This window comes from Crocodylus siamensis, chromosome 7 (assembly GCF_052110815.1).
Source record: "Crocodylus siamensis isolate JL-2025a chromosome 7, ASM5211081v1, whole genome shotgun sequence".
Classification (NCBI taxonomy): Eukaryota; Metazoa; Chordata; order Crocodylia; family Crocodylidae; genus Crocodylus; species Crocodylus siamensis.
The window spans coordinates 82,483,202-82,501,604 of NC_143401.1; the positions used below are offsets into that span (position 1 = coordinate 82,483,202).

At 43.7% G+C, this 18,403-nt stretch overlaps 1 protein-coding gene across 11 annotated transcripts in view; it reads right to left on the reverse strand.

Annotated features, from left to right (window-relative positions):
- Window positions 1–18,403, reverse strand: part of TACC2 (transforming acidic coiled-coil containing protein 2) — a 222,784-nt gene that overhangs the window by 138,631 nt on the left and 65,750 nt on the right. For 8 of the 11 annotated variants that reach the window (XM_090058538.1, XM_090058541.1, XM_090058542.1 and 5 more), the window contains 2 exons: window positions 11,529–17,357; window positions 10,529–10,639 (listed from right to left, as the gene is read on the reverse strand). The exons of 2 other annotated variants lie outside the window; for them this stretch is intronic. In XM_090058538.1, the coding sequence (XP_089914664.1) occupies window positions 10,529–10,639; window positions 11,529–17,357 (5,940 nt within the window). The remainder of the gene's footprint in view (window positions 1–10,528; window positions 10,640–11,528; window positions 17,358–18,403) is intronic. One more of the 11 variants, XM_090058540.1, reaches the window with a different exon arrangement.

The following is an 18,403-nucleotide window of genomic DNA, read 5'->3' on the forward strand; positions in this document are numbered from 1 at the left end:
CAACCTTTTTCACGCTGGGTCCTATTAGCATAACCAACCCGACCCACAGAGTCTCTCTCTCTCTCTCTCCTCCCTTTTTTCCCCTCCAGTTGCTGCAACCGGCCCCCTCCCTCCCTCTCTCTCCTGCTCCTTTATGCTGCCCTGCTGTCTGCTGTCTGCTTGCCATGCCCCCTGCTGTGCACCTGGCTCCATGCAAACTTGCAGCATTTCCCTCAGACCTTCCCCGTGACCCTTTAAAATCTTCTTGTGACCCACTTCTGGGTCATGATCCACAGGTTGAGAAATGCTGGACTATATGACTTAACAAAAGCCACGGAGGGAATCACCTTCAGAGCAAGAATTCCTTCGCTTAGTCCATGGGGACCGTATTCCTACAGGGCCATAAGATCTAGCTGAGTGCAGACAGATGAGCAATTAGGGGCTTACCATAGCCCTAGTATTGTCAGTGGTAGCCCAGCCAGGACTACTGTTTTCAGCTGTAAAACTGATCTGAACTTTTTCCATGCACTATTACAAAAATGTCAACACCAAGCATACAAAAAAACCCCCAAAATCGTGAGTCAAACCTAAAAAAATTATCAGGTTTGTTGAAAAGCCATTTTTTAAAATAACAGGTTTTTTCTATTTTCTGTATGTTTCCTCAGTACATAGGATGCACATACATTTTCCATGCCTCTTTGCAACCAGGATAACTAGAGTCTGAGGCTTTAATGCAATCACGTGATTCCAGGACCTGAAGCATTAAGACACTAAATATCACAGATAATTCATGATAAAACTTCAGGAACTGGCAATTCTATGGTGGCTGTATCCTTGCTGTAACCCCAGACTCAGAACACAACCCCCCAGTTTTGTTTCTGCTTCATTTATAAGGCCCTTTACAGAAGAGAAGGTCATAAACTTGCCTTCTGTTTCAAATCAAAGCTGGGATTCTCCTTTACACAGGGTGCCATACTCACATGCTTTGCATTACCATGGAAAAACTGCTTGCTATATAGCTTCTCTGGGTACACAACTCACTTTCACTGCACAAACACTTACGAGACCTCTGCTGCAGAATGAAGCCTTACTACTTCATGAATATGAATATAAACCCCGAGACTGACTGCACCAGCTAAAAATTTAGCCGTGTAAATCTCAGACATTTTGGTTCGCCAACATTTTTTCAAGCTTCTTTGTGCATTAGCAAATTTGCATTTGAAACCCCACAATCACACTCCTGAGTTTATAGTTTGAACAAATGTTAGAAACTCAAAGCGAAATTCAGCTGAAACCACTAAATTTTGTCTGGTTTGGGTTCAAAATCATGGGAAACCACAGAGTTTTGCATAGTTTCCAGCTGAAAACAAAAACTGGCCCAGGTTCTCTTGAAAATCAGCTCAAGTTTGCTGAACTTCTGCGATCAATTCTTCTGGCAGACCTAGCTCTTATTTTGGACAGATGACAAAACCCCAAATGAGTGGGACCCTGTGGAAAGAAACTCATATTACACAAGCTTCACACCCCACTGCAGCATGTTCACAAAACCAATCCAACTGCTGTGCAAACCTGATACATTATTGTCACCAAGACCAAAAGGAATGAGCTCAACATTTTCCTTGAAATGATGACAAGATATAAAAAGTGAGCTAGTCTGTTTTAGAAAAAAGATGAACTGCAAAACTATCCCAACTGTCAAAAAGTATCCAATGCACGTGCACATGCACGTGCGTACCCACATGCACACGGCCTTCACTTTGGAAAAACAAAAAACAAATCCAGTCTTCTTGTATGCTGTGGGTTATTCTTAGCTGGCTCTGATATTTCTATCATCAAGAAGCGTATAACAATGTTATCATACTAACAAATTCCAAAGACTTCACGTAAGCTGGTGAGTGCCATAAAAATCAAAAGGGTCTTACTGATCACATTGTTTTAGTTTTTATTAGCCAGACTAAAGCTGTGAAAACAATGGGACTGGAAGGAGAAAAGGCAGTTTGATGAATTGCAGGTGGCTACAGATAGGAAGGCAAAAAGCAGGCAAGTGCTCTGAATTTTTCTGACCTTTTGCACAGCTCCAACTTGCATATAGCACAGCATTTACAGACTGTGCGCCTGTACCTTCTAGGTGATTTCCCTGAATTATTATAGTAAATGACATGAAGGTATAGATGGGTAGCAACTATTAGAAGGCAGGGTAGATTTGCACCTTATAAACTACTCCTTCCCAGGGGGCACTAGGCATCCTGCTGGCTACAGGAGCCTGCTGAAGGCAGAAGCAGAGAGGGGCCTGATCCTGCTTTTAGCAGAGCCTCCCTGCCTGTCCTGTGGCTACGGGGAAAGCTGCCGGTGAGCCAGGCAGCCCCTGAGCTGAGGGAGGACCCAGTCCTTCTCTCCGCAGTGGCTGCACCCCAGGGCTGGCCAGGCAGGCTGCCAGCAGGCCACGTGCTGCCCGAGCTCCCAGGGCACCAACGCAACTTCCTGCCAGCACACTGCCTGTCCCACAAGCCTGCCTGGGTTTCCAGCACCTCGCACACCAAGGCGAGTTGGACTTCTACAAAACTTATATGCTGTATTGACCAGTCACCATAAAATACGGTAACTAAATCAAAGCTGCCTATGCTTTTATAATATCGAGCTTATTTCTTCAGATGCTGAGAAGGGACTGTAGGAAGCAGAGTTTCTAAACAGAAAGCAGTGATTAGAATATAAAGGGTAGGGAAGGGGAGGAAAAAGGAGGGAGCACTGCGGAGAGAGGCAGGGTAGGTAGACGAGAGGAAAAAAAAATTAAAGCAGTACCTGTCTCTGGAAATCACTACCTAGTTTCACCAGGCTAGACATAAGGTCCTGCCTACCTTACAGACTGCCTAGGCTGCGGGCTGGATCTAGTCAAACCTCACTATGGCTGTGCTGCATGTGAGCTCTCAGTGTGGGGTCTCACTAGAGCCCCTGCTTTTCTGAGGCTCTGCAGCCCAGGGGATGAGCACTGTCACTGCCACCTGGCCCCCTTTTTCTCCTGCTGCTGGATTCAGTGGGGAGGGATGGGGAAGGACAAACAGCAGCAACATTCACCCCTTGCTGCAGAGCCACATGAAAGCAGTGGCTCCGACCAGACCCTACCCCGATCAGCTGGGGAGCTCAGAGGTCAGCATGTGCCCACACTGACCACACTGTGAGCTCAGAGATCGTGGCACATGCACGGCACAGCCGTAATTGGGGGAAGGGTCAGTCCTCTTGCTCCATTCCTGTATCTATTGGCCTCTGCCTACGTCTGCCTACGTCTCTCTGAATCATTTAGGTGCCGCCCTGCCTTGCCTATTTTCTCATCTGATACTGGGGCAATTGAGATAAACTGAAGGGTTTAAATTAAGAGAGCCCTGGCTGAAACGTGAAAGGAGTGTCGACAGGAAGCAGACTTGACTCTGCAGTGCATTTTCTCTCCAGGCCAGGGCCCTGATTCCCTGCTGGTATCACCACTGGGGATACAAATTGTGGGATCTCCATCCCGGGAAGTTTTCAAGAGCAGGCTGGACAGACAGTTGTCTGGAGTGGTTTAGTCAGGGACAATCCTGCCTTGAGGAAGGGGTTGGATTAGAGAAGCTTGCAAGGTCCTTTCCAGGCCTTCTTTCCTCTTATTCTATAGCAGAAGAGTGGAGTGTAAAATCCCAACTGTAAGGTATGCTGCAGCCCTATCCATTTTTCCAAGCTCTCTCTAAGGGGAAGTGTCAGGGTAAAAGAAATGAAGTAGAAACTAACACCCCGGAGACCCTTGCTCATCTCTGTGATTTTATATTGAAGATTTTATATGGGGGAAGGAGGTAATGGTTATCTTGACAGAAAGGATTAGGCAGACAAGAGACAAGATTAGGCTAAAAGCAGTGTGGTGGGAAGGTAGGAAACTGCACCAGTATGTTCAAAATAACCAGACTTTGAGGTTAGCGAGATCAACAATTTGGTCCTGAACTGGAATACAGGATGAAGTTAGGGTTAACAGGGCTAAGCCCATGGGCTAGGGACAGAAGTTACACATAAACCAGTTTAAGCGATCAGAAACCAGTTTAAACCTGTAACAGAAGACCGGACCCTGCCTGGTAGGAGGAAGGGGAGGAGGGAAGCCCTTGAAGGCTTTTCCTTACACTCCCACTTGAGCGGAGGGGGGAAGGAGTGTAACCAGGCCCCAGCCCAGCCTGGTCAACTAAGTATGATGGGGGGAGTTTAACCCCCCCCAGCCCACACCGACCCCAGCTAGGATCTGCCTGGCCAAGGCTGGGGGGTGAGGGGAAAATCCTCAGGGACTCCCCCCCACCACTCCAGCAGAGACAGAGTGAGTGCCCAGGCACTGGCCTGGCTGGCTGAGTATGATGGGCGAGGGGGAACTCAGCTGGCCATGCCATAGCCTGGACCTACCCCCCCATTTCCACTTGAGCCTGCGGCGGGGGGACTTCGGAGGGCTTCCCTCCCCTTTGGCAGTGGCTGGCAGGTTGGGAGGCATGCTCTAGTACTCTCAGCTTCTGGCCCAAACCACTGCAGGCATGTGGCTGGATTTCCAGAATCAAAAGTGAATGTCTGTTCCCTCGCTTATCGGTGGAATCTATTCAGCTTAGACTAACCTGCAAAAATTGAATCGATTCAGCCTCAGGCTTTTTGACCGTCTATACTTAGCTTAGACAGTGTAAAGCAAAAGGCTCTTTGTAGCGGAAGACTTCTCTGACACACTTGACTTCCTAGGTACAGTGATTTTTCCAAACAGGGAAACAGAAGTAAGAATTAAAAACATACTGACGGAAAACAAATGCATGCAAAACTTCCCCCACGGACATGAAGTACCAGCAGCAAGCACTGTCTGAATGTTAATGCTTAACAAATTTTGCATCAGTACCAGATATTAACTACACACGCTTCAGCTTCCATGCATCTCAGACAATAAGATTATTTGTAAACAAAGTCTGTCATCACATTGACATGTGAGTCACATGGCATGCTAATTGGAGACTTGCTGATGTCACATTCAAATTTCCCATGATTACGGAGTGTAATGCAATGCGACAGGCTGAAATAATTACATGCTGCCTGCCTGGGCCGGATTTGCTTCTCGAAGTGCTGTGCTGCCTCACGAACGCATCTGCACACATGTTGAGGGCTAGCCCATAAAAGCACATACAAATGTGAGTCAACTCCACACATTTATGACTCTTGAAATGTCAGATGTACTGACAGTTGTAGTCACTTTGTATAAAGGCACTGGTCCATTTAGCTCTGCAAATCTCTCTGACCAGCTCATTCCAAATACTACCTATATATGCTTGAGCTTGTCCATGTGATCCAGCTTTCCACCTCCAGAAATGCTCAGCAACGGGTTCAGAATCAGAAAGGCAAAAGAGGGAACCGTGACAGAATGGAGACCGAGTAAAATCAGAACGTAAGAGTTAAATATTGGGAGTTCTGTCACTCTGGACCTCTCCCCGAGCAGGCTTCGCTGGGAGATGCTAGCAAAATACAAGTGTGCTGAAAACCTGGAAAGGAGCCACAACTCAAAGCCACAGAGAAAGCGCCTGTCTCTCTAATTGCTGTGCTCAGAGTTATCCAGCACAGGGCTCAGAACTCAGACTAATCCTACTTTCCATATTCCAGAGAAAAGCAAACTAGTTCATGTCCAAATATACAGAAAGTACAAAGGGAGGAGTGATATCTGGCATACAGGAGACAGGGTTTGCAAGAGGCCTTGGATAGGTTTGGGAAAATGGGTGCTTACTGGACGGCACTTTGCAAAGCTGAAAAATGCATGTGAGGAAAACTAACAAGAAAATACAAGAAAAAGAAAATGTCTTAGTTAAGTGGGAAAGAAAAAGAAAGAGCATTAAAGAGTCCTGGCAAAGAGACTGTCCAAATATTGGAAGATACTACAAAGCACTCACTTCTAACAAAATGTTTACACTTTATTGATCTTCCTCTAGAGGCCCAGAAGATACCTTTTCACTGGAAAAAGGGACAGACAAATCAGTGGCAGTACCTGTGTTAAAAGTGTGAGTAGTTTAATATACTTGCAAAACAGCAAGAGGTACTTGCAACTGGGCAAGGGAATGGATTATTTGAATACTTTGTTTTTATATTCATGTACGGCAGCCCTTTACATTTATTCCTCAAGTCACAAACAGCTTAACTGATGCCAAAAGTTCAACTAGGCTGATTCAGAGCCTGGCTCTCTACTCCTTTGTGACTAGCGTAGTTTCCGACAGCTAAGCCATGGACGGTTAAATACTGTAAAATCCACCCGCTTCGCTCCCTCGGCTTCGGTGTAGGGGTGCAGTGATTCAGACCCAGTAGGTATAATCCCAGTTCCAATGCAGATAATGTCAAAACTCCTATTAAACTCTCAGGGGCATGCTAATTCTTTGAGCATGGTGAACCTCTTACCTTAATTTAGTTTACTCTTAAGTGGGAACTTCCTGAATGTGTCAATTGTGGGCTCAATCCTGCAGTCCTTATGCAGGCAAAAGTCTCAGAGAATTCTCTTTTTTGATTTCAGTTGAGACTCAAAAATATGTTCCCTGATAACTAGAAAAATATCACCTTAACAATGCTTATTCTTGAGGGACAGCAAGGTGGACGGGCTGAAGAATAGCTTGAAAAAGAACGCGGGCTCTGGAGTGCAGGGATGGGGAGAGGAAGGTGGGGAGGGAGGCAAATCCATACTCAGATGCAGTAGTGGTGTGCCTGTGCTGGCTGAGGGGGGAAAAGCAAGGAAGATATGTTTGGTCACATCTCTTCTTGTCAATGTAAAGGTGATCCAGTTAAAGATATGACCAGACAAACCTTCCTTCTTCATAGACTCAGCACACTTTAATTACATGTAAATCAGCTTCAGCTATTTTTTCCCTTTGTGTTGTAATCCTTTGTGCAATATCCGAATGAGGCACAAAAGACAAATTAGCTCGTTTTGAGATGAGGAAGCTGCAAAATCACACATTTTGACACAGAATTCATTTTGATCCCCCAAATCCCATTTTCAAACAGCAAAGGACTGTAACAGCATGGGGCCTCAGCTCTCAAAATCCCCGCAAGCAGATTATCTGGGAAGGAGGTGCACGTGCCATATTTCACTCAACAAGACTTAAAATATTTAATACAGTATTTACTGGGCAGGCAAAAATAAGATCAAGTCAACTATTTTCTAAGGAGTCAACGTTCTTTTCAGGCTTCTTACTAATCTTGCCAATTTCCAGCTGCAAGAATAGTGCACTGCGAAAATTAAAAAAACATGTCTAGGTCAATTTTAACTTTTTGGATTGTTGTCTGGCCTACACCTATGGAAAAAGAAACAGATTTATTTTTCCAAGTAGCACTGCCCTGATGCTAATGAAGATTTTTGTGATTTATTTTACATGGAATAACACGGCTTAATTGCGTAAATGATCTGGCTTAATACAGGTATGAAAAAGAGCCCAAACCAAGGACCTGACCAAGGAGAAATTTCAGCATTTGAGCACAGGCTCCAAGAGTGCCTGGACAGCAAACCAGCTCTTGGCCCATCTTTTAAGAACTGTTCTCAGGAGACATTATACCAATATACAAAGGGGGAGAAGAGCGCAATCTGGCCCCACGTCCATGAACTGTGAGTATTTCTAAGCCCATGGAAGGTTGGAGGTCTATAATAATGGTGATATTTTGCCAAACCGATTAATATGGAATATGATACAATCTACTCCAAGCACCTAAAGGCAGCACATCTGGGAATGACATCATGACATTTAGTCATGAAAGCTCCCATGGTACTTTTTGAAGAATGAGTATTAGTTCTCATGTCCCAGCCAGATTCCAGTAGTTACAGGAATTCATCCAAAATTCTCAAACCAATTATAAGTGGATAAAGAATTGTCTTTGTGTCCTGTCCTAAAACAGTTCTGGTGAACTATCCAATAAGTGCTTTTTCCTTTGAAATGGAGGCCTTTCAGTGGTAGATACTGTATATAGTGTAGATACTATATATAGACAAGACCTGTGTTTTTCAGCTACCTCTGCTGGGGAGAAGAGGACTGACTGGGGAAGCTTTTCCCTCAGCACATCTGTGCAGCAGCAAGACTGCAGGATAGTACTCAAGCATTATGTTGAGCACAAGAAGACGCCAGCTAATGGACTATGCATCATTCCTGCATTCCAAGGACTTGCGTTCTGCCATGTTTTATTGGTCTCCTTGTTTTCAAGCTTTTCCTTGCAACTACAAGCACTAGAAATATATTTATTTCATTAAACAAATGACTCCAAGAGCTAAGTCTTTAAAGAAAGACTCACCATACAACTGCAAGAATTGGCAATACTGTATGAACCAATAAGAGAAGTCTGCTATATCTGAAGAAGAGGAGGGAGAGGAAAAATGCCCTCCCTCTCCCCTGACTATGTTGACAGCTTAGCTTTTATCAGAAACTCATTGATGCAATTCCCACCTCTCCATCCCTCGCCTTCTGGTCCACTTCTGGGTCCACTGCTGAGTGCATGGAGGGGCCCCAGTACGCCCTCCCAGCTTGGCAATCGGCTGTGGGGGGATGCCAGGTGCCCCCCAGACCCAAGAGGCACCAATTGCCAAGCTGGAGGAATGCAAAGGGGGCCCCCAGGGTGCTCCCTGGTGGACCCAGAAGTGGACCAAAAGTGCTTCTGGTCCATTTGTGGGTCTGCTGCCGAGCATGCTGGGGAGCCCCCCATGTTCCTGCGGGATGCTCCATCTATCCCAGCATCTCAGCATTTATGAGCCGCCTGGTACCTTGAGGTATGTAGAAAAAACATTTAAAGCTGTGTCTGTGGCCGAATCATCAAATCTTTCCGAATCTCTCCGAATCGATTCGGAGGGTTCCGATTCAATTCAGATTAAAGGGTCTCCTCATTCGATTCAGATTCAGAGATTCAGCCACTGAATTGGGCTGAATCTCCGCTGAATCGAATCAGCAACCGAAGCTTCACACAGCCGTACTTTCTAAGGCAGGATCATCCCTATCCAAATACATTGTCTAATCTATTAGCCAAACTACCATCAACACAGACCCAACCACAACACATAACACCTTAGCCTGCCACAGGTAAAGCAGGGGGACATTGGCAACCAATGTTCTGCTGCTGCAAAGGTTGTTAAAATATACCTCCATTACAGAGGAGGCAAAATCCCCCACAGTCCATAGTCTGACCACAGAATCCCTCCGAAACCCCGAAGGCATAAAATCCATGAAACCCCTTAAACACAGGACACAATATTTTCTTTTTCCAAAATCCAAGCATCCAAAGCCATTCAAAACATCTTCGCAGAATTTTTCATTAATTGAATCTCTGACACTAATTTAGCCCTTAGAAATGGATGTTTTTCTTTATATCTGTAATGGTTACCATTGGACTACACACAAATAAAAACTGCTTTGAGCAGAGGATTCTGGGACCAGTACACATGGCCCCTGCTGTGATATTAAACTTCAGGGTATATGCTTGCTAGCAGTGAGATCCAGCAGAACTATCAGAAAGAAGCAGCACAAGTCTCTATTTACTACAAACGGCCAGATCATAGCACTGAAACAGCCGAGGACACATTAACTGACTCAACAAACATTTTCTAGCTCTCTTTATCACTGTAATTGCATATACCTATAAGAAATTATCCGGAACAACGTATCTTTTCTTTACATTCAGAAGTCTTTGGTGTCTTATTCTATACATTCAGCTACTCCACATTGCTCTGTACAGAGCATACCATACTTGCAAATGCACACTCGCGCAGCTACAAAAGTTGCAGTTGTGGCACAGAAATGACAGCTGCTTGATGGTACAAATATCCATACTGGAAAAACAGGTGATAATAAAATCTTAAAGCATACGCAAGTACTAAGCAACCCATTTATGATTTGCCAGCAGCTGTTCTAATGACCCCACCCTGCTTGCCACAGGTATTAATTTGAAGTATGCTACCCACCCTAAACTTCCACATACAGACATGTACCCACAAGCGTGCTGGCTTTTACCCACCCACCCACCCACTCTCCCACACATGCGTTATCCCAACTTCTTTCAAAGCTTTTGAGCTACTCCAGACCAGGCTGAAAATGAATACAGAAAAGTTCAACACAATCAGACTATTAAACCTCCATTCTGTATAGAAAAAGGAAAGGAAAGGAAGAGATTTTGGGGGAGAAGTGGGGTGGGGAAGAGAATTATGAAAGATGGGTTACAGTTTCATGTTATCATTTTACAGAATGAAATTTCTAAAAGAGACTAAGAGAAAAACCATGCTATTAATTAAATCTTTTTGCAGTCTTGTGACTTTTATTGTGCACTTTTTGTTCTGAAAATTCTAACATAACTGTGCAGAATTACATAAAAGTAAAGTAAAACCCCTCCTTTTCCACCGTGATGCATAATATTAAGGGGTGGGGAACAGAGATCTACCTATTCATGGGGAGCATATTCTCTATCTATTCATGTAAGGTGGTCTTTTTCTCTTTTTCATAACACCAAGAAAGAATATAACTAAGTAGAGCATTATTGCCCTCTAAAATACATAAGCTTTTCACTGTACCTTTCTACTCTGATGTCATTTCTTGCTTCCTCTGAGATGGCCTTGGCTGTTACAGCTATGGCATCCTTCTCAGGTACAGGAAGGAGTGAGTGACAGGGCTCAGGAAAGTTGCTGAGGTTATGGAAAAAGCAGTGACATGATTAGTTAGTAGGGAAGTGGTCATTCTAAAGTCGTATAATTTCGAATTAGCATGTATATCATAGCAGCAATTCAAAAATGATGCAGAAATCTACAAAAGAAAATAAAGTTCATTAACTGGTTTAAGTAGCTACTGCTTTACTTTGAAAATAAAAGCATTCTTAGGCTCCCAGAGATGTTCTGTACTTACGCAAACTTAGATTAAGAAAGTTACGCCTCCAAAATCCTGCCTTATTATAGAGAAAAACCAGCCAAATGCAATAAAACTAGCTACCTGGCATCGGGGACACTGAATAATATCTAAAATAAAAAACAGTGACAATCTGGCTAGCATATGTCAAGGGATAGCACATTTTGGACAGCATACGTTTGGTCAATTATAGTCGAATAATCAAGATTGTGCAGTAGTTGATTTTTTCCCCTCTTTCGTATTGCAGCCCACAAAGAGAGCACTGCAGGCCTGATTTCATTTGATCACCTAAAGGTGAGCAAAACACATCGTTTTAAGGCTCCTAAGGACCTTTTGCTTGCCTAACTTCAAGAAACAAAGTGTGAAAACTGGGATCCGTGAATACTACCATTACAGATGAGTTACAGAATCAACAAAAAAATGTAAATCGAGCTGTTTAAAGTCAAGCTCTTCACATGCCTTCAAAAGTCTCTTGCTATATTCAGGCTTTAAAAACAATTTCAGACATTACATTTGGATCCAAAATAGAAGTGGAAAGTATTCAAGAGCAGCTAAATGAGGGCCATACTTTATAATTACCAGCCCTAGAAACAATGGATTTATCTATGTGAAGTTTCTATCAACCAGGCTACTGGCAACTCTTGTTTTATATAATTAATTTCAAGTAAGTACCTTTCAGCTGATATCCTGGCTTCAGCAGTCTGAGATGAGCTTTCATGATCCGAATGCATTTCACTCTGCTGATTTTCAACATTAAGATCTGTACTGGCAAAATGCTCCTCTTGCTCCATCCCTGTTACAGTCTCCCAGAAATGTGTTTTTCTACATGTCCCTTGATCTTGAATGCTGGCTTGAAAATCTGCGTTGTCTTCGCCAGTGAATAATGCCCCTGCAATAATACCTGCTTCCAGGATGTCTCCTTGTTGCTTATCACTGTACATAGAAGCTTCTATCTCTGCCGCGCTTAACGTGGCGTCACTTTGTTCTTTTACATCTCTCTTATTCACACTGCCAAGTGCTTTTTTAGAGTCATCTCGGGAATGATCAACATGGCTTACTTCATTTATTAAGTAATCTATTAACCCATGGACTGTTGGTTCTTTTTTCTGCTGTGGATCTTGAATGTTGTCTAATATTTCCAGGCGTTTTTTATTTTCCAAAGCGTCCAGCATCACTTGCGTGTCGTCTTCAGACTTAACGTCATGCATAAGATTGCTGGGGATCGGTATTTCCTGATTTACACTGGGTGACATAGGAAAATCATTCTTTTCTACTTCACACTTGCAGAAGTCTCCAGATGCTTCTGTTGATGCTGACATGTCACAAGTGCCCTGGGCAGTGTGTGGTGGTTCACTTTCCTTACTTTTCTTCTGCTCACTTGGCATAAGTTTCTGGCACTGATTTCCAGAGAGTATTAGATCTTCTTTAACTAAGACTGGTTCTGCATTAGCTTGCCTCATTAAATTACAATTCTCTGCCTCTGGTACTGCAACACTTTCCAAATCCCTCTTCTGAGCAGTGCCTGTACGTTCTGAAGAGGTACCCATTTTAGCGCGCTGCTGGTTATTGTCATGAGCCACGATGACGTTCATAGATGTTGCTTCATCAAATGAGGCCGATTCCAGCATTTGTACCTCTAAGCTCACCTGAGCTCCATCATCAATACTGCTAGTACATGAGTTTTCTTCTCTTTCCATCTTTTCACTGTTTGGGCTGTCATCTAGCTCGAGCAATTCAGTTGGAGCCTGCTCGACGGCTTTAAAGCCATCCAATTGGGAATCCTTCTTTTCTGAAAGGGAACGGGGCTGCTTCTGTTCCTCAGTGTCCTGGACCTTTGTGTGCAAGAGCTTATCTTCTTGCTGAACAGATTTCTGTTCAGGAACCTTGCTGGAGATCTCTGAATCTACAGGCAATTCTTGCCCTTCTATTTTGAGGTCACTGTCTTGTCCTGTATTATGGATGTTTCCATCAACCTTTTCATCAGTGGGTTGTGAAAAGCTCTCAGCACCTTCGCGTCCTGGTGCATCTTTAAGCCCAGAACTCTGCCTGCTGCCTGCATGGTTTTCAGATCCAAGCTGGGGCAGTTCGGGATTCAGAGCACCATGTACCGTTTTCTTAAATATTTTGCTGATGTGCTCCCTGAAGTCTGGCAAGCTGGCACCGAAACCAAAGGTCTTGGAAATGGGAACCTCATGCTCCCTTCCAGAGTCCTCGGCAGACTGTGTGGAAATATCTGTGTCTGGCTTGGTTCCGCCGTTAGCCTCTTTCAGAACATTTTCCCTTTTTTCTGAACTCCCAGGCTTTTCTAAGATCTTAGTGCACTTGTCATCTGTGCAGGTATTTGTTGCAATTTCCTCATTACATCCTTCTTGTTTACCAACAGATGAAAGACTCGGAGCCCTCTTTCCTAGGGTAGGCAGACTGAACAGAGACTCTGCTGAACTGTCACTCTGCAGTGCTTTGAAGTTTACATCACTTTTTGTTCCTTTAGATTTAATTGCAGAGATCTCTTTCTTCAGCTTCTCAAAATTAAACTCTGATAAATTTCCTGAAAACTGTCCTTCATCAGCAGGCTCAGGTGATGTTAAAATGCTCTCCCCTTCAGGCTGGCAGCTCAGGGTATGAGTAGTTGTTTCTTTCGCCCAAGTATTCTCCACCAAAGTGGTTTCTAAATGTACCACTTCAATGCTGTTTTGAGCAGCTTGGCTTGTATGCGGTGACGAGCCCTCTAAGTGTCCAGCTAGAATATCCTTGCTAGCATCTTGCAAATCAGAATTGGCTTCCAAGGCACTTTGGCATGTTGTAGCTTCCAGTCCATTATTTAGCAATTTGCCTGCAGTACTATCATCCTTAATGTTTAAAGGCTCCTGGCTTGCTGTGCTCTGATGATCAAGTGCAAAGACTGACGTGGGAAGAAAGGGGATTTCTGTTAGGCAGCTAACTGGCTGAGGCTCATTCGGTGTTTTTTTAACGCAGTCTAATTTACACAAAGCATTGTTGGCAGCTACTTCCAAGTGCTCCTGTAATGTAGGATATTCCTGTGCCCCTGAAACTGTATCAGGATTCGGATGGCTTCTTTCTGTGACAGCAACATCCCGTTCAAAATGTGTTTTTGTGCCGTCATCTTTTTGCATGATCTCTCTATCAGAAGTCAGCTCCTTTGCCATTTCCAGAGCTGAGCTTTTTGCTTCTACTTGTATTTTTTCTTGGGTTTCTGTACTGGGTAGTTGAGTATCATTTTTATTTTGCTCAGGACCATTACCAGCATGTGATACTTTAAAATCAGTTGGCACTGTCTGTGGTATATCAGTGGCATTTACTGAATTCTGGGCCTTTGCAATGGAGTCTAGAGCGTCAACCCCACTTTCACCACTTCTGTCTGCTGTCCTGACTACTTGTACATTTATGTCGGCTGCTTGGGAAAATGGGTCGTTCTGACATGCTTCCTCCTGGTTACTAACTGAGATCAAAGAGTCATTTTCCTGCTTGGGCTTGCCTAAGGCTTGCCCACTGACGCAAATTTCTTCTGCCTTTGGATCTGTTTTAGTTTGATCATTGTATTCTTGCAAAGTAGTCACCTTGAGATCTAAATTTTTCTGCAGATGCTCGCTCTGGCCTATCTTCCTCTGCACTCCAGCCATGCTCAGATCCAAGTCATTTCCTTCTGTAGCATCAGCATTGCAGTTGAATGGTTCTGCCCCTAACACAGGAGGCTCTGTTTGAATGCTGCCTGTAATATCTAGTGATGTTTCTGATATGCCCTGGAGGTCACTCTGATAACTTTTCTCCAATACATGCTCATGTTTTGGAGCTACTGCCTTACACTTGTCTCCACCCATAGCTATCACAGTTGTCAGATTGCTTTGGTGCTCCTTCTTTTCAAGTCCCACACAGGAAGCATGCGGCTGAATGCTGTTGGCAGCAAAGTCCGTACTCTCTCTTTGCTCTGCATATAGCAGGGTTACTGAAACTTCAGTCATTTCTGGCATTTCTACAGTATCGCTTTCTAATGGCTCTGGGCAACCACTTTTGTCCCACTCAGAGGGTCCTATTTTGCCACTGATTTCGCTGTCATGCAGTTCTTCTATATTCCCTTGTGTTTGCTGAGAACTGAGCTCCACGGTGTTTGCTGCTGCTTTGGGGGTTTCAGGCTCAAATAGTGGCACACTTTTGTTCCTTTCTGCGGCCCCTTGTTCCTGCCAAACTTGCATTAGCGTATCAGATTTGCACGCACCTGTCAATGCCAAAACTTGGTCATCCACAAAACTTTTCACATCCACTCCACATTGCTCCTGTGCCGTTCCATTATTGTCTTTAATCTCTACAGTACTGCTTTGTTCAATAACATTTACATGTATCTGCTCAGGATCACTCTCAGGGACTTTAGTTACTTGATTGTTCTGTTCTTTGTTTTCACATACATAAAAGGCCTGTTTCATTTTTACAGCAACGCAGTCTGCAGTTCCTGCCAATTCACATAAGCCCTCAAATTCAGGTTCTATTTTGGGTGTTTCTACATTTTCTTCAGGCCCTCCATCGCTCTGGAATAGTTTGTGATGCTTAGCCTCGTACGCTGACTTCAGTGTAGTTTCTTTAGCACAAGCCTGTTCCCAGGATTCGTCCTGCTTAGTCTGCATAACGTTATTGTTCTCAGGGTGCAGGAGCAGTGAACTGTGTGCATTAACTAAGCAAACCTTTTCAGTCATCTTACTGCCTGGCACGTCTAAACTATTGTCTTCTTTCTTACTGTTAAAATGATCACAACTCGGCAGGCTCTCTTCCCTGGGTAACTGCGGTGCTTCCAAAAGGGGAAAGCTGCACTTATCCTCCAAGTTATGCATGGCAATTGCTTTATCTTTGCTCACTTGTTGAAGTTTGCAGTGGAAATGGAGTATGTTATCTTCAAATACCTCCAAGCTGCTCTCTGAATTCGCAGGCTTTTGCTCAGCTTTTTCACCGACATTGCTTTTTAAACTCTGTTCTGAAAAGTTGATTTCTTTGGAAACGTCACCCAAGCTGGCATGCTTCATGTCCTCCTTGTCACTATTAATAAAGTTTAACAATAGCCCTTCTGCCTCATTAAACCCTTCAGGTAATCCCCTGGCTTCTGCCACTTGTGCTTCCTCCACTCGGTCTTCCTCCATAAAGACTTCATTTTTTTCTCCGGGTACTGTGGTGTCCATTTCTTTTAGATGCAGTTCTGGGGTTATGTTCCCAGAAGTAAAACTTAATGAATCATTTTCCAGTGACAGTCTTTCATCCACCAAGGTGGGATTCGTAACATTTTCTGTGTTAGAAAGTGTAATGCTTTCTCCAGACCCACTCTCAGGTTTTATGATTCTGTTGCTGTTGCCTTGATCTTCTCTGCTACCAGATGCAACATTTAGTTTTTGCTCTTCATCCACAAGAGGCAATGGAGGCATGTTGAAAGGCTCAGAGTGAACAAACAAATCTACCTTGGGAGCATCTCTTTCAAACATGGGTTCAGGTGTTTTGGAAGTTGTTTTTTGTCCATTGGGCCTGGAAGACTCTTGGCACTCATTTACGAGCATGTATTCCCTTAAAGGATCTTCTGCCTTTGGTACCAGGAACAGCTCTGGAAGGTTAAGAGCCAAGCCTGGCATTAAAGTGCATGCTTCCAGTTGCTTCCCATTGTTTTCAGAAGGAGGTTGGTTTGATTCAACCCCTTTACCTGCCGTTATATCTCCGCTACCTAAGCTGATGATATTTCCAAGCTCAGTATTATCATCCAAATTCTGAGCATTCACAACTGTTCCATATTTTTCACTGTCTGGGCCTTCTGTTGTTGGATGATTTAGGATTAAGGTTTCCTCTTTCATTAACAAACCCTCTTTACCATCTGTGTTCTGTCCACCTAGCTGTATTACATTCTGCTTCTGATGACCTACTTCCAAAAATCCCGGCTCCTCTTGAGTGGTAAAATAATCTTCTGCGGCTTTACCCTGGGGTAATGAGATGACATGTGGCTCCCGCTTGTCACCCAGCTGCTCACTCTGCCATAATGGTTGCAATTCACTTGAATTTGCTGCGATAATGCCTTGTATCCAAGTAGCTTCTGTAGAAGGGCTGGATTCCAAGCTTGCAATTTTTGGATCATCGTCACTCTTTTTGAGAGGATAGGCAGCGGTATTGTCATGTTTTGGGCCACTGTCCACAAATAAGGCATGTGCTACTCCTAGGTCTTTGTCATTCACAGGGGAAAACACTATTGCACTGCTGTTTGGGACTGGTAAATCATCACTGCTGCCTGTCAAATCAGCTGCAACATATTCACTGGCACATTCTGCAAAAGGCATTGAGATAGGCAGGCTTCTCTCCTTAGCATCTGCTCCTGCAGCCTGGATTAAGAAGCTGGAGCCAACTTGTTCTCCATGTTCTTTCAGGATATTGCTCTGGCCTGTCACCGCTGAAGACACTGCACATGAATGCGGATTGAGTAAATCTTCAGCAGTGTAGCTACAGATGCCTTCATTACCGATGCTGCCAATAATGGAAATGTTTATTCATTTCATGTCAGAATAGGAAATGGAGCAAAACATAAAAACAGCTCATGCCACTGAAGTTTCAAAGCCATGCAGCACATGCATTGAAAAGCTAACAACCTGTTCTCAAGAAGCAAGGTGTCAGAGAGAGACACTGCAGTTGCTCAGTCATTACACTGAAGCTAACTTTCTCAGCTTTGTCTTGTTGCCATCACACTTACTGTTACCGCTCCAGAAATGCATTTAATAAAGGGGTTCCCCTTCAAAGTGCTACAGAGATACAAGAAAGTCCTAAAATATTAAAAACTAAGGGGTCGGGGGAGGGGCGAATTACACCACAGAAAAGTTTTAATTTTTTCTGGAAAAATCCTATCAGCAAAGTTAAAAAAAAAAAGGTGGTGTAGCATTAAAAGAGTGTGATGTCCATTATCATCACCATTATTTCACAGTGCTTTGCTTAATCTTCAGTTAAGCAATAAAGGTCCCATCTGTCAGACACGCCCTTCCTGGTATAGGGCTTATTTCTGTGAGTTTGGCAGTTCCACTGATTTTATTTGAACTATTCATAGTAAAAACCACTACACCTGCTGTAAAGAACAGGCACGTTTTATGATGAAGGCAAAAGTCACAGCACATAGAGCTGCACTGTCATGAAATACTGTACAACTTGCCAGGTCCTTCAATGTGTATAATTGATTATGGTATGAATTTTTCCATCAAGAAACAGAAGGTCACGGCAGAAGAAATGAAGGTAGGTAGGTAGGTAGGTAGTGTGTGTGTGTGTGTGTGTGTGTGTGTCAAAGGGATGGGGTGGGGAGTGTGTCTATGATTCTTCATCCATGTGTTTCCCAATTGACTAAATATGCTCATTAAACAGTAATCATCACCAATATTATCACAAAATGGTATCAGTAATGATTCAAAAGAAATGTCATGTTGCTGAAAGCAATTGGAAATGTGTGTGCAGAATGTCTGGACTGGGGAGAAAACAAACCTTTTTTCTGCTCAGAGTGTGTTAATGGTGAACTCAGGCATAGTAAAGAA